Genomic DNA, 12,977 nt, shown 5'->3' with positions numbered 1-12,977 from the left:
TTGGGGAACAGTGTGCACTTCCAGGACTTTTCTCCAAGTCAAGTTGTTGTCCTTTCAATCTTAGTTGTGGAGGGTTCTGTTCAGCTTCAAGTTGTTGTTCTTTCAGTCTTAGTTGTGGAGGGTGCAGCTCAGCTCCAGGTCCAGTTGCCGTTGCTAGTTGCAGGGGGCGCAGCCCACTATCCCTTGCGGGAGTCGAACAGGCAACCTTGTGGTTGAGAGGACAGGCTACAACCAACTGAGCCATCTGGGAGCTCAGCGGCAGCTCAGCTCAAGGTGCTGTGTTCAATTTTTTAGTTGCAGGGGGCGCTGCCCACCATCCCTTGCGGGAGTCGAGGAATTGAACTGGCAACCTTGTGGTTGAGAGCCCACGCTCCAACCAACAACTGAGCCATCTGGGAGGCAGCTCAGCTCAAGGTGCCGTGTTCAATCCTAGTTGCAGGGGGCAGAGCCCACCATCCCTTGCGGGACTCGAGGGATTGAACTGGCAACCTTGTGGTTGAGAGCCCACTGGCCCATGTGGGAATCGAACCGGCAGCCTTCAGAGTTAGGAGCATGGAGCTCTAACCGCCTGAGCCACCGGGCCGGCCCAAAGCTTACTTTTTATTCATTGTGGCTTTATTCTCAATGATTTTCATAATAATTAACTATAAAATTCAACTTATAAATTTATTCCAATTACTAATAGTAAGATCTAATTAAAAACAAAAAGTTTTGCTACTGAAAATTGGAGACCACTGGATTAAGTAACCACCAAAGTTTTGCATTTGTTCGTGTGTGCACATGTGTATACATGCATGTGTATTTTGGGGAGGAGGCACTGAGACATTCTCCCTAAGCTTTTGTTTGAGGAACAGACTTCCACTTTGAGTTGCTCTGAATCTCAAGAACTTAAAATCCTTTAGGACATAGCATGCAGTCAGCCCCACCACAAGCATTCCCCAATGACCTGGGATCAAATCCCGCCTCAGCAGACGTTGGTGCTCAAGAGCCTGGGAACTCGGTGCCCCCGGGGTGCTGGCCTCGTTACCTTGTATCCCTTATGCCAGAACAGGTAAGCCCTGCACACATTCACTGTTGCCTCACACTGGGTGTGTTGTGGAGACCATTCCTCCCTCTGTGGCCTCCTACCCTCGCTGCTGCTCCTCAGGGAGCACATGTGTGTTTTGGGAAAGTCCCGAGTCAGCAGTCAGGGAACTCAGGTGCTTGTCTCCTTTCTCCACTCATTAGTTGTACATAGCTTTAGGCTTTAGATGAAATGTCTCTATTCCACAATTTTCTGCTTCCCTGAAAGGACCTGTGCTGTTGCCCTCATGGGTTTGTTAGAGGATAAAACAATGTGTGGATGTAACAGAGCTCCAACCATTTACAATCATCATTCACCTTTGAGTGGCTCGTATCTATTTTGCTTTTGTTTCAGCCAAAGTGATAGAAACTCGTCCTGGGGTGGAAGACTGGATTCAGGTCCCAGCTCCAGTTTTAGGTTCACACCGGGGTCCCCACCAACTCACCTCATCCTCCACCTTACCTGGGCACCTGACCACACGCAGCCCTCTCTACCTACCCCTACCTGGGCGCTGTTCCAGGTAGGTGAGCTGCTTACTCCACCCACCAGCACCCACAACAAAGTCTTCCTGATCTTCTAATCAAATCTTCACCCCTCCACCCCTGCGACACCCAGTTCCATGACTGTTCCCCCCGGAAGTCCTTGCCAAATCAACCAAGACCAAATTACTCCTCCTTCAGCCTCCACTTGACCCTGGCTCCAGCTCGAGTTCATCATTTCTCCATTACTTAGTTTTCTCTGCCTGATCCTCCAGTCAGCGCACCGCCTACTCATACCCTGTTGACCTTTTCTGTGTGTCTGGCCTTCCCATTGAACTGTGAGTATCTGTGGCGCTGGAGGGTGCAGTCATACCAGCTGTTGATGAGCTTGCTTGCCACGGGGAGCATTTAGGGCCTCGGGGAGGACACAGCAGCCTTCTCTTCTAGGTTAGGCTCTCTTGTCAGGCTCCAGAGTGTGTTTCTGCCCCTCCGCCATCCACTATCACATAGCCCCTGAAGGAGAGGGGGCAGACAGCACCCTGCTGGACCAGCCCCGGCTTGGCCCAGGTTGGGGAAGGGCAGTGTGTGCAGCATCTCTCTACCTCCTTCCACCCTATGTGCCCCCATGTGAACCCTCAGCCCGGTGTCATCTGTTCCTCTTCTCTGGACCTAGTGGCTCATAAAAAACAAATAGATTTGGGGACCCAATGCAACCTTTTAATTCCAAGCAGCGTTCCCCTCCCCAGCGTCATCTCACACACACACACAGTGGAAAGGGATGCCAGTGTCTGGGCAGGAACAAAACCCAGGTCTGGGCCAAAAAATATATATAATTATGTACACATATATGTATTTGTAGAGAACGAAAGCTGGGAGTGTGATTAAGGTAGGGCAGAGAGTTAGGTAAGGAAAGCAACTGGGGGTGCCCCAATAAATTACATTCTTTAGAGGCGTGGTGGGGATGCAGGGGTATGGGCGGGACCTGGTAGCCAAGACACTCAGCACGGCCTCCTGTTCCCATCAGAGGGGCGCCTGGTTCTGCCCAGGACCTGGGTACCAGAACGTAGGGTTCTAGCTGACTTTGCCTGGAGGCCTTTGGGGGACTGGGGTTCTGTATAGGCGACATCTCCACTCTAAGCCAAGGCTTCTGGGGAAGCCACAGGGCTGAGCAAGAGGCTTCAAAGCATAGGATTTGCAAGGAGAGAACAGAATAAGCTGGAGGGCAAGGCGGTCTCCCTGCTGGAGGCTGTGCTCGAGCCAGCTCCTGCTGGAGTCAGAGAGGTGGGAGGCCGGTGCAGGAAGCTCTCCACGGTGAGGCAAGGAGGAGAACTAGGCAGACACTGGGTCCTGGAGCTCTCCCTGCCTGCCTGCTGCCTCCCACCCTTATCTCTTCCTGCCAGGCCTGAGGGTTCTACCCAGCCATTGGTCAAGACATCCAAAGGCCTGATCCCCAAGTGCCATGTTCACGTCTCCTCTCTTCTGAGGACCTCTCTACATGGGGTGGGGGCAGCGAGAGGATGCAGACATTAACTCTGTGTGTGCTGGAGTCCAGCCTGGGTTTGCCCTGTGCAGTAAGGACTGGGGATGAGGGGAGGCCTGGCTCATTATAGGAAGAAACTCCATGTCAATACAACTCAGCACTGAGAGGCCTGGGCTGCCCTCGACCTGGGCAATGGAGCAAACCTCATCTCTGCCCACCTCCCTGCTCCCCCACGAGATGATGCTTTGGGGTCTAGTGTTCCTGCTCCAGAGCCCTGAAGCAGCTGGGGTGATGGCCAGTTACGGAGTGTGGGGGTGATCAGAAGAGGGAGGCCTTCTTCTTGAGTTCATTCCGCTTCCACAGAGCCAGCTTGCTAAACTCTTCGGGAGACATGGCAAATACCCTGGAGAAGTCCTCAGCTGACAGATGCCTCTGCAGGAGGAGACACGGAAGCTGCTTAGGGATGGGCGGGTGGGGCTGGGCTGAGTGGCCAAGGAGGGCGCTCACAACAAGAGGCCAAGACCTTTCCCACCAGACAGGGGCGGCTCCCCATCAGCAGCCCCTGCACCCACACAGCAGAGCATTTTCCCTGCATACCTCCAGCCTCATCCGATCCACTCCTGGAGGCAATTTGGTTCGCCCCTTATTGGTCACCACCAGCATCTCATAGGGATAGATCTGGGGGTCAGGGGATGGGGGTAGTCTTAGGCTCATAGCGTTCCCTGTCAGTGTAACACCATCAACTCCCCAGGCCCCCTTATCAGCCTGCAGGGGCCATTGGGTTCATGCCATTTTGCCATCCATCTCCCCCAGCTTCCCTGATGCATCCCCATCAGCAACTCCAGGAGGACCCTTTAGCGCATTCACTTCCCTGGCTTCTCCCAGAGCTGGCCCACCCGCTGTAGATGCTTCTGCCCACCACCCACTGGCTCTGCCACTGCCCCTCACCTTCTGCTCCAGCACACAGGGCAGGGAGTTCCCCCGGTCCATCCTCCCCCTCTGGCCCTCTCCGTTCTGGGGAGACCAAAGCCGCAGTGAGCCAGAGTGGGGCAGGGAGACCTCCCCAGCCTTACCCTGGGCTTCTCATGTCCTCAACAGGCAACTCTGTGGCCCCACAGCCCACCGCCCTCAACACTGCCAGTCACCCGTCCATGGCTTCTGGCATTCCACGTGTTCCCCTCCAGAAGGGACTCACCTGCAGGCCTGTGGGAAAGAAGAGTCATTGTTCAGAGGTGGCTCTGAGGTCAGCAGGCCTCCAAACCTGCCAGTTCAGCCTCCCCAACCTCCAGCCACACAGCCCTGCCCACGTCACAGACACGGCTGCCCTGGGGGCCTGCTTAAGCCTCTTTCCCTGCAGGCCTGGCCTCAGGTCGGCCCTGCCTCTCACCTGGGCTTCCAGTCTCACTCCCAGATGGGCTGAAGTCTGTGGACTGTAGCTAGAAAGGACACAAAGGGATCAGAAGGAAGCTGGAGCATTCCTCATGGGTCCCCTTCACTTTAAGGGTCTTCCCGCTCCCCCAGGTTGCCCAAGTAGCTAAGAGGCCCCCACATGCACACTTTGCACCCTCCCCCGCATGCAGTTTGTGACCTCTGGTCTGGGACCTTACCCGGCTCAGGGTGGTTCTGCCATAGGCGGGGAGAGAGGACGACTTAGATGTTCCCGCTTGCAAGGCTGGAAGACAGCGAGAGGTCCGTTCAGTTCCCTGGCCGGACTCATTCCTAAGAGGGCTCCCTCCCTGGCCTCCCCCACCAGGGGCAGGGCAGTGAAGGGGTGGACTTGGGGGAACCCAGTGCCAGCAGCCTTGATTTATCTCTACTGCCTTCCCTCTCTCTAACACAATGCACCAAATGTATTAGGTTGGTGCAAATGTAATTGCGGTTTTTGCAATTATTTTTAACCTTTTAAACCGCAATCACATTTGCACCAACCTAATACATTTGGGCCAAGTGCCCAAGTGTTAACATCCAGAGTCAGCCAGTGAGAAAGCCAGATGAGGAGGCTCACCATTGTAAAATGAACCTCTGGGATACAAAAAGAAATCTATCGTTTTGTCAAAATAATCGAATTATAACAATTTTATTAGCAGTGTCAGCCATAGCGTTTCAAACATTTGATGTTATAATCCAGAAACAATAATTTTCTCAACATCGTCAATGGCTAGATCGCACCAGCAGTCAATATATTTCACATCTGCATGACCAGATGTCACTTTTAATTTGCACATTTAATATCACTTACCTTTCAAGCCCTGAAGATTATAATTCAAGAAGACTGGTTAGGAAAACTTGGTACCTAAGATTCTTAATAGTTTGGGTACATCTCAAAACTCCTTCATCTCCAATTACTAGAAATGGTTGGCATTCTATAGCGATCATTTTGACCAGCATTTCTTTTTAAATGTTTAGCCTTGACAGACGCAAAATGATAAGAAACTGTCTTCTTCTTTTTCTTCTTTTTAGGAACTGTCTTCTTAAAACATTCTTATAAAATTTGTTTCTTTGGAAGTTTGGTGAGAATAAAATGTGTTTTGGGGGCCCTGTGTTTTTCTTACTACATCTCAATTTTTAAGATACTTCATACTTATTTTTTTGTGTAGAGAATTATCTGCTTTCACCATTATCATTACTGAAGCATTTCACTTCTGGGATAATAAAATATACATTTCTACTTCAACTGACTGATAGAATTGTGACCTACAAGGCACATAAGATTTTCATTCCAAATCCCTTGTAGAATGCTTATTTATGTTTGAAAGTGACCATTCGATGTGACCCTTAAGTCAGTGTGACAGGTCTGTTCGTAATTCTGAAATTGTTAAGGTTGACTAGCGAGGATGGGAACCCATGCAATGCTATGATCTTTGATCACATACAAATTCAGTGGCGCCAAAAATGATGGTGATGGAGACATTTGGCTATTTAACTTTGCACGGCCAAAATGGAAGTTAGAGGGCTAATGTTGACTGAAAATCAAATTATGGTGGGACACAGACCAAATTCAGTGGGGCATCTCTCTATCTGCCTCATTCTTCAGGCCTTAACGATGTGATACCTCTTCTCTAAAAAGGCTGCTTGTAACACTTCCCACCCATCCTGAAATATCATCCTGGTCTTTCGGTGACCCCGTGGATGTCCTAGCCACATACATACCTTATGGTCCCACCCCAGGAGCCTTCCCCTACACTCCACAGCAGGCAACCCCTACCATGGCTCCCCCCTGGGCCTTGTGCGCCACACCTGCTTCACCCTGACATTTGAAGCCTGGGGGTCCCATTTTGTGGCCACAGCATCCTCCTTTGTTTGCAGCTTCCCCTCAGCCTCGTTCCCAGCACATGTCCTGGGGACCTCGAGTGTCCTGATCCCCCGCTCCCCTGTCCTTCAGCCTGTGGTGGAGGACATAAGTGTTTTCACCGGTTCTCAGCCGCTCTCCTGGGCCCTCATCCTGCAGCACCTGCCTCGCCAAACTCTGCTTGGATCAGCCTAGGGCTCCCCCTCTCACCTGCAAGCTTTGGATTATCATCCCTCCAGATGGAAGGCCTTGCGGCAGCTCCCTATCCCTGCAGTAGCTATTCCAAATCTTCCCCAATCTCAGCAAGCCTCCACCTCCTTTTGCTCAGCAGATGACCTCCACTTCTAACATGGCCTGCTCCCAGAGCAAGTCTCCAGCCCTCAGAGAGAGAGACCTTTCAAAGCCACCCCATGTCCTGAGGCTGGGTCCCTTCCCAACCTCCTCCTAACCAACCTACAACAGGATCTGAACATGTGTGCTCTTCAGGATACAGCCTGGCTCCCATCCCTGCCCCTCTCTTCTCTCTCTGCACAACTGCATTTTTTTGACAGTCTTGCTACTACTTAGAAGCTGCAGGCTCTATCTGAGGCCTGACTCACGCCTCAAGCTTGCAACTTGGTCAAACTCAGCTCCCACCTACATGCACTTCAAACCCAACACGTCCCAAATCAGTCTCTTCATCTGTGCCCCCAAACATGCCCTCTTTCATCATCTCGGTTCCAGGTTTGTCAGCACCCAAGACAAAACCCCAGCTCGTCTCCCCCTTGCCTCCCACGTTCAACTAGCCATTGAGTTTAGATGATTTGCTCTCCTATATATTTTCCAAAACCATTTCCTCTTCTCTGGAGCTGTGTATATTTTCAGGCCTGCCTAGACTACCGGAATGTGTGGTAGATTGTCTCCAAACATGGCCGCCACACCAGCCCCACAGCCCGCGTGCCTTTGTGCAGTTCCTGTCATCAGGAAGTGGATCTCTCCCCTTCCTGAGTCTGGGCTGCCAGTGAGCTGCTCTGACCAATACAATGCAGTGGAAAGGATGCTGTGTGGCTTCTAAGGCCAGGCTTCTGGAGACCTCGTAGCTTCCTCGTAGTTTTGTGTTCTCAGACCTCCCCTCTCCTCTGCCATGCTCTAAGGAAGTCCTGTCCAGGCTAGACTCAGGGGGTTCACAGCATGGTATTCAGAGCACTGGACACAGCATGGGCCACTCTGGGCTCTGTGGTTCCAGGCTCCCGAAGGCCCTTTACGCTGGCTAGGTTTCCTGTGCCGGGCCTTTGCTCCCACATGGTCCCCAGTGTCTGCGATGCCCTTCTCCCCCTCATTCTTCAAGACTCAGTTTAGCACCCCCACCCCGAACCCTCTGTCACCAGGACTCTCAAAGCACTCACGGAGCACCTCTCATCTCACCAGAATACCAGTTTCCACATCAAAACCCCAGTTTCCACGTTAGTTTTCCCAACGACTGGAATCTACTGAAGGACAGGATTATATTTTTTCATTTTTGATAATCTCCAATGCCTCGCACATGGTAGACACTCAATAAATGCTTCTTAAATTAAACAACATTCGCTAATTCTGCTTTAGCTGATACTGTCTTTTATCATCTAGTCTTGTTCCATGACTGGTATTCTTGCCCTTAGGACAGCGTGTGTGCCTTGAGCCAGCAACCGAATTTTCTGTCTCTTACACCTAGCAATAGCACAGTGCAGGGCATATGACAGGCCGCCCCAATAGACTATTCGATTGTGGCCTCAGGGTCTGGCCAGGTGATTCCGAGTTCCCTTCGAGGCACTCACAGGTATGAAAGGGTGTCCGGTCAGGCAGGGAGCGTGTTTTCCTCCGGATAGGCAATGACTTTTCCATCTCTTCTTTCAAGATCATCTTTCCCAGGTTGGAAGTAACCTGGGGAGGAAGCAAGGGAGATGGATCCAAGACTTTGGTACTCATTTCTCATCTCCAAAAGGTTCAGAGTTGGGCATACCGCAGCAGCTGTGGGGACAGATTTCCTGAGCGGCTGGGCCACACCTGGGAGCCCGTGGAGTCTGTCATTTGGGTCCAATGCACTGTCACTTGGGTTTGGCCACCCTTGAGAGCAAGAAGTCAGAGCCGCTCAGTGTAACTCTACCCCAGGGGCCTCTCCATCCCAGGTCACGATGCCCAAAGCACTAGCCCATGCGGCCTTTGTATGACTCTCAATACGCTCTCTCCTCCCCTGGAGACCAGCAGTCTGTTCTCTCTCCTTTCTCCTCTTTCCAGGAACTACTCATCCTGGCACTGGTGGGACCACCCGTCCCGTGCTTTTGACCCTAATATTAACTAGCATTCCCCCCACAGAAGCATGAAGTCCTGGGAAAGAAGGGGAATTCCTCACAGGTTCTGACCAGGATGACCTTCAGGCACCAACCCATTTGGAATGGAATAGCTACGGAACCAGGGGGAACAGCTAAGACACAGGGGGCCTGGGTGGAGGGTGTCGCGCTGCTACCTTACTGAGTTCCTCCCTCTGACGCTCCCTGAGAGCCTTCAGCTCCTCCCCGGAGTCATCATCTTCCTCCTCCTCTTCCTCCTCTGCCCCCCTTCGTGATGCCTTCCGCTTCCTCCATTCTGTCTCTGGCAAACAGGGGCAAAAGCAGGCACGTCAACCAACCATGCGCTTACCAAGGATTTACCCGGTGCTGACTGTGTGCGTGGCCCTGGGCTGCACCTTAAAGCAAACACTACAAGTTATCTCTAAACAAGCGAATACAGTAACAGTAACACTGTCTAGTCTTGCAGTGAGGCTGTGTGGGCCACACACACTCACACAACTTAAATTCATTGGGGACCAAGACCTCGTCGCATTTCTCTTTCTCTTTTTCGGAGCTCCTATCACAGAACTTGGGCCACAGTAGCAGTGTGACAAGTGTCTGTAGAATAGTCAAATAAGAGAATGGAGAGTGATGAATGACCCCCAAATAGGGCCACTGACACCAGAGCTACAGGGACGCAGGGATGGGAGAGCAAGGAGCCTGCAGGGTACACCATAGGACATAGGGTGGAAGTGGGGGTGGGGTGAGGGGGGTGGGTTCATGAGGTTTCAACAGGGGCTGTGAGGTGGTGTCCCAGCCTCCCTTTCCCCTCTCCAACAGTTGCTCCTACCCACGACAGCCAGCGATGGGGGGCACGGCCAGTAGTCGGTTTCGATCTTGGCTGGCTGGTTGGGGTCGGGGGGCTGGGCTGCAGGGAACTTGGATGATTCGATGATGAGGTCCTCAATGAGATGCTTGCTCTGAGGGCTACCTCCCATGGACTCTGTGGGTGGAGGTCAGGGTCAGCCCATGCATGCCTCCAGCCCCCAACTCCCTCACCTCCCCCCCTTCACACTGGTGAGATTGTGGATGTGAAAACAACACACAGGGAAGAGCACAGGGCAAGGGAACGCACTGTTCAGGACACTTATTCTCCTATCCCCTCCCAGCCCTCAGCACAGCCTCTAGCATGTGGCAGGAAGGGGGCTCAGGTCAGTTCCGGGAACCTCACCTCTCTGCTTGTAGATGGGTGGCTTCTTGTAGATGTTGGAATCCGGGCGGGTGGTCTCTGTGGGGAAGGAACAAGAGCAGATGAGAAGGAGGACGTGTTGATGGCGGGGGAGGCTGGGTCAGGGATGAGAATGGAGGCAAGTGGAATGGGAGAAGGTAAGAAATTCATGGGCTCCTTTCAGTAGCCAAGACAGAACCCAATTTCCTAGAATGGTCCCTAAGAGGTGGGCATTTTTGTACTTTTCTGTTGGGTGGGAGGGAAGACACGACAGGGCCCATCATCATTGGGAGTTGGGGTCAGGGTCCTGGCATAAGGGGGTCCGGCCAGTTCTGTGGGGAGTATATACCCCAGAGAGTGGAGGACGGAGAGCAAGGGGCTTAGGTTCCTGAAGGAGAAAAGAGGTCCCAGGGAAAGGATGCATCTAGGCTGACAGTAAAACCTACCGGGATGGTGGAAATGGGGCAGGCTGGTCCGAGGGGTCCCAGTGGTTCTTGGGGCTGAAGCCTGAGAGATGGTTCCAGGGGACCGGCTCTCTGCCCACACCTGCAGAGCAGAAGTGGGGTTTACTGCAGCTCCCAGGTCCTCTACCCTACTCCCTCCACCTCCTGTAGACGTGGCTTCACCTCATTCCACCAGCTCTGTCCTCCCACCCCAGCAGCCCACAAGCCCCCAACCGCAGGGCACAGCAAGGTATCCAAAGACTCAACTGCTGATGGTGCCTGACCCTGGAGAAAGAGTTACATGAGGTCCTGGGTCAGAGGGACAGATGGACAGAGCTGGACAAAGACAGGATGAGGGCCACTGATTCCATCATCCCCTGGGCTCTGCAGAGCCCTGTCTGGACGCATTTGGGGGAGGAGGTTGGGCTTGTCAGAGGAGGGCTGGGCAGGTGGCAGGTGTGGTACAGACTCACCTCTGGGGAAGGTGGCGGAGATGTGGATTTGGGTGACAGAGAGCGCTGCAAAGGAGAGGAGCTGGTCAGAGTCACAGGGTGGATAAAACCCTCATCCCTAGTCCCCTAGAGGGGCCACTGTATCCCCCACCCAACTCTGCACCCTTGCCCAGCCAATGTCTGTGCCACCTCTTCTCTGTCAACCCTCGCCAGTTCCCAACACTAGCCCTCCGTCCTTCTCCCTTCTCGTACCCTCCCGGGCAGAGTCCTAAGTCTTTCCCTAGGACACACCAAGAAGCCCCAGATCCTGGAGTTGTGTGCTTGCTCTCTGAGGGCCAACAGAAGATGTCTGTGGCCCTGTCCTCAGAGCCTGGCAATGAGTGGAAAGGACAGACCCACGGCATCCGGCATGGAGTCCAGGCTCCTGGCTGGCCTCATCTTACTGCTCAGCCATGATGCTCTTTCTCGAATACCACTTACAAAGCACATGATTATCTCATGCACTAACCACCTGGTGAGGTGGATGGGCAGAGATATCAGCTATTTTACAGAAGGAGAAACTGAAACCACCCCATCACACAGGTCACTCAGTTAGGATTTCTGGCCTCCGCGTTCAGTGTTCCTGGGCGTTTTCCACAAATCGGCTGTCCTTCTGACCACCCCCACCCTCCTCCTACATGACCCCTCTGTGCCGCTGTCATTCATACATGGCCTCCCCTGCTCCCTACGTGAGCTACCCTGCTGCTCATCTGCCAGCTCTCTACAAACACTTGGTTGATTCCCGTGCACAGTTCCCTTTCTTGTTTTGGAGTCTGGCCGCTAGGAAATAAAGCACGACAGAGATTCTGCCTCCCACCCCACGAGTCTGGAGGAGCCCTTTCTCTAAGTCTTGTCTAAGAGGACATTACCCCGACCTCACCTCCCGGCTTCTGGGCAGCTCCACGTGTTCCAAGAGAGAATAGGTAAAATGGGGCTCGTAAATCATGAGGTCAGGCCGCTCGATGTCCAGGATGGCCTTGTCCTTGGGGATGGCGGCCAAGTCCTTGTAGCCCAGCACCTGATTATCCATCTTGGCCTGAAGGAAAATGGTGCCAATGGAACAGATGTGTCGAAAGGCTCACCTGGGATCCTGGCCTTACAAGCCAGACTTGCAATGTATTAGGAGGAAGAAAACGGGCAGCCTTCTTAGATGTCAGCTCCTATGAGTTAACAATTCCATTATGTATTTTGAAGGGTTAACAGAGTCCCTTTAAAAGACATAGTCTTTCACTAAGTATGCTGGCTATAACAAGACAGGACCAGACCAGGAGAACGGGAGACGGGGAACCGTCTCTGGATTTTGGGGTGCTCTTTGCCCACCAGCCCTGCAGAACCATCACAGGGAGGCAGAGTGAAGCCGCCCAGCAGTGAGCTTGTCCACCCCTCCCTCTTCCCAGCCTGAGGGTGCTGGTGGCGCAGAGGTACTCACCACGATGCTGGAGGGAGAGCCCGGAACACTGGAGTCTCGGGAGGAGCTGACGCTCCCGGGGGAGGTAAGTGGTTGCTGGGGAGAGTGAGAAGGCGGGCGTGGGAATGTGCGTGCGGGCGAGGGCCGCGGGTAGGGGTCTCCAAAGGCGCAGGACCCGCCGCAGGAGGGTGGACGAGGACGGAGAGGACTCCCTAGGCCTCTGGGGCTCCAGGGTGCGGTGCTGCGGGCAACCACCAGGTGGCACCATTGACCCCGACCTGACCCTCGGCGGGAAGCCTGGCCCCGCTCACCCTGAGACCCGGGCCCTCACTACCCAGGCTTGGATGCAGCCCCGCGCACCTTCTGCAGCCGTTCCATCCAGTAGGGAGATGGCCGGTCGGGTCACTCGCAGATCCTTGTGCGCGAGGGGAGACGACCGGGCGTCAGGCTTGTCCAGGCTCCGGGTCGCCGTGCGCTCGTGGCCACGAGTGCAGAAAGGGCGTCCCACTGGGCTGTAGCGTCCTCATCCCTCGGTGACTCTTCAGGCAGCTGACTGAGTACAGGGCCTGGAAGAGGAGGGAGAACGTGCCAGCCAGGCTGTCGAGCCCGGATCTAAGCGGGCGAGGGCTGGGGTTGGGTAGCCCCTCGCGCTGGGCCCGGGCTCCGGAGAGCGGGGCGGAAGGGCGCCGGGCCCTCCCAGGACTCAGGCTTTCCATTCGCTCAGCCTGGGGAAGCAAGTGCGCCTGTGGACCGGGAGGCGGGAAAGCGGAGGGCTGCACTTGTTTTTGTGCCATTGTTCTTTGGCTGGAAA

General features: G+C 53.8%; 1 protein-coding gene across 2 annotated transcripts; it reads right to left on the bottom strand.

The window, feature by feature from the left end:
- Window positions 1–2,237: 2,237 nt before the first annotated feature.
- DMTN (dematin actin binding protein) lies at window positions 2,238–12,668 on the bottom strand. 2 transcript variants are annotated; one of them, XM_019744650.3, is made up of 15 exons: window positions 12,527–12,668; window positions 12,188–12,262; window positions 11,639–11,794; window positions 10,741–10,785; window positions 10,271–10,370; window positions 9,828–9,884; window positions 9,447–9,599; window positions 8,794–8,918; window positions 8,105–8,210; window positions 4,630–4,694; window positions 4,410–4,458; window positions 4,218–4,225; window positions 3,971–4,036; window positions 3,620–3,700; window positions 2,238–3,454 (listed from the first exon to the last, which is right to left on the bottom strand). In XM_019744650.3, the coding sequence occupies exons 1-15, from the start codon at window positions 12,542–12,544 to the stop codon at window positions 3,341–3,343; spliced, it is 1,218 nt and encodes a 405-aa protein (XP_019600209.2). In that variant the 5' UTR covers window positions 12,545–12,668; the 3' UTR covers window positions 2,238–3,340. The 2 variants fall into 2 exon arrangements, with proteins under 2 accessions (XP_019600209.2, XP_074194372.1); XM_074338271.2 differs by lacking the exon at window positions 12,188–12,262 and having other exon boundaries at window positions 12,527–12,667.
- Window positions 12,669–12,977: the final 309 nt, after the last annotated feature.

Source organism: Rhinolophus sinicus, chromosome 15 (genome assembly GCF_057876585.1).
Source record: "Rhinolophus sinicus isolate RSI-liver-muscle chromosome 15, RSI-T2T, whole genome shotgun sequence".
NCBI classification, from domain to species: Eukaryota; Metazoa; Chordata; class Mammalia; order Chiroptera; family Rhinolophidae; genus Rhinolophus; species Rhinolophus sinicus.
The sequence above is the reverse complement of the archived record's forward strand: the minus strand, read 5'-3'. Positions and strand labels throughout refer to the sequence as shown.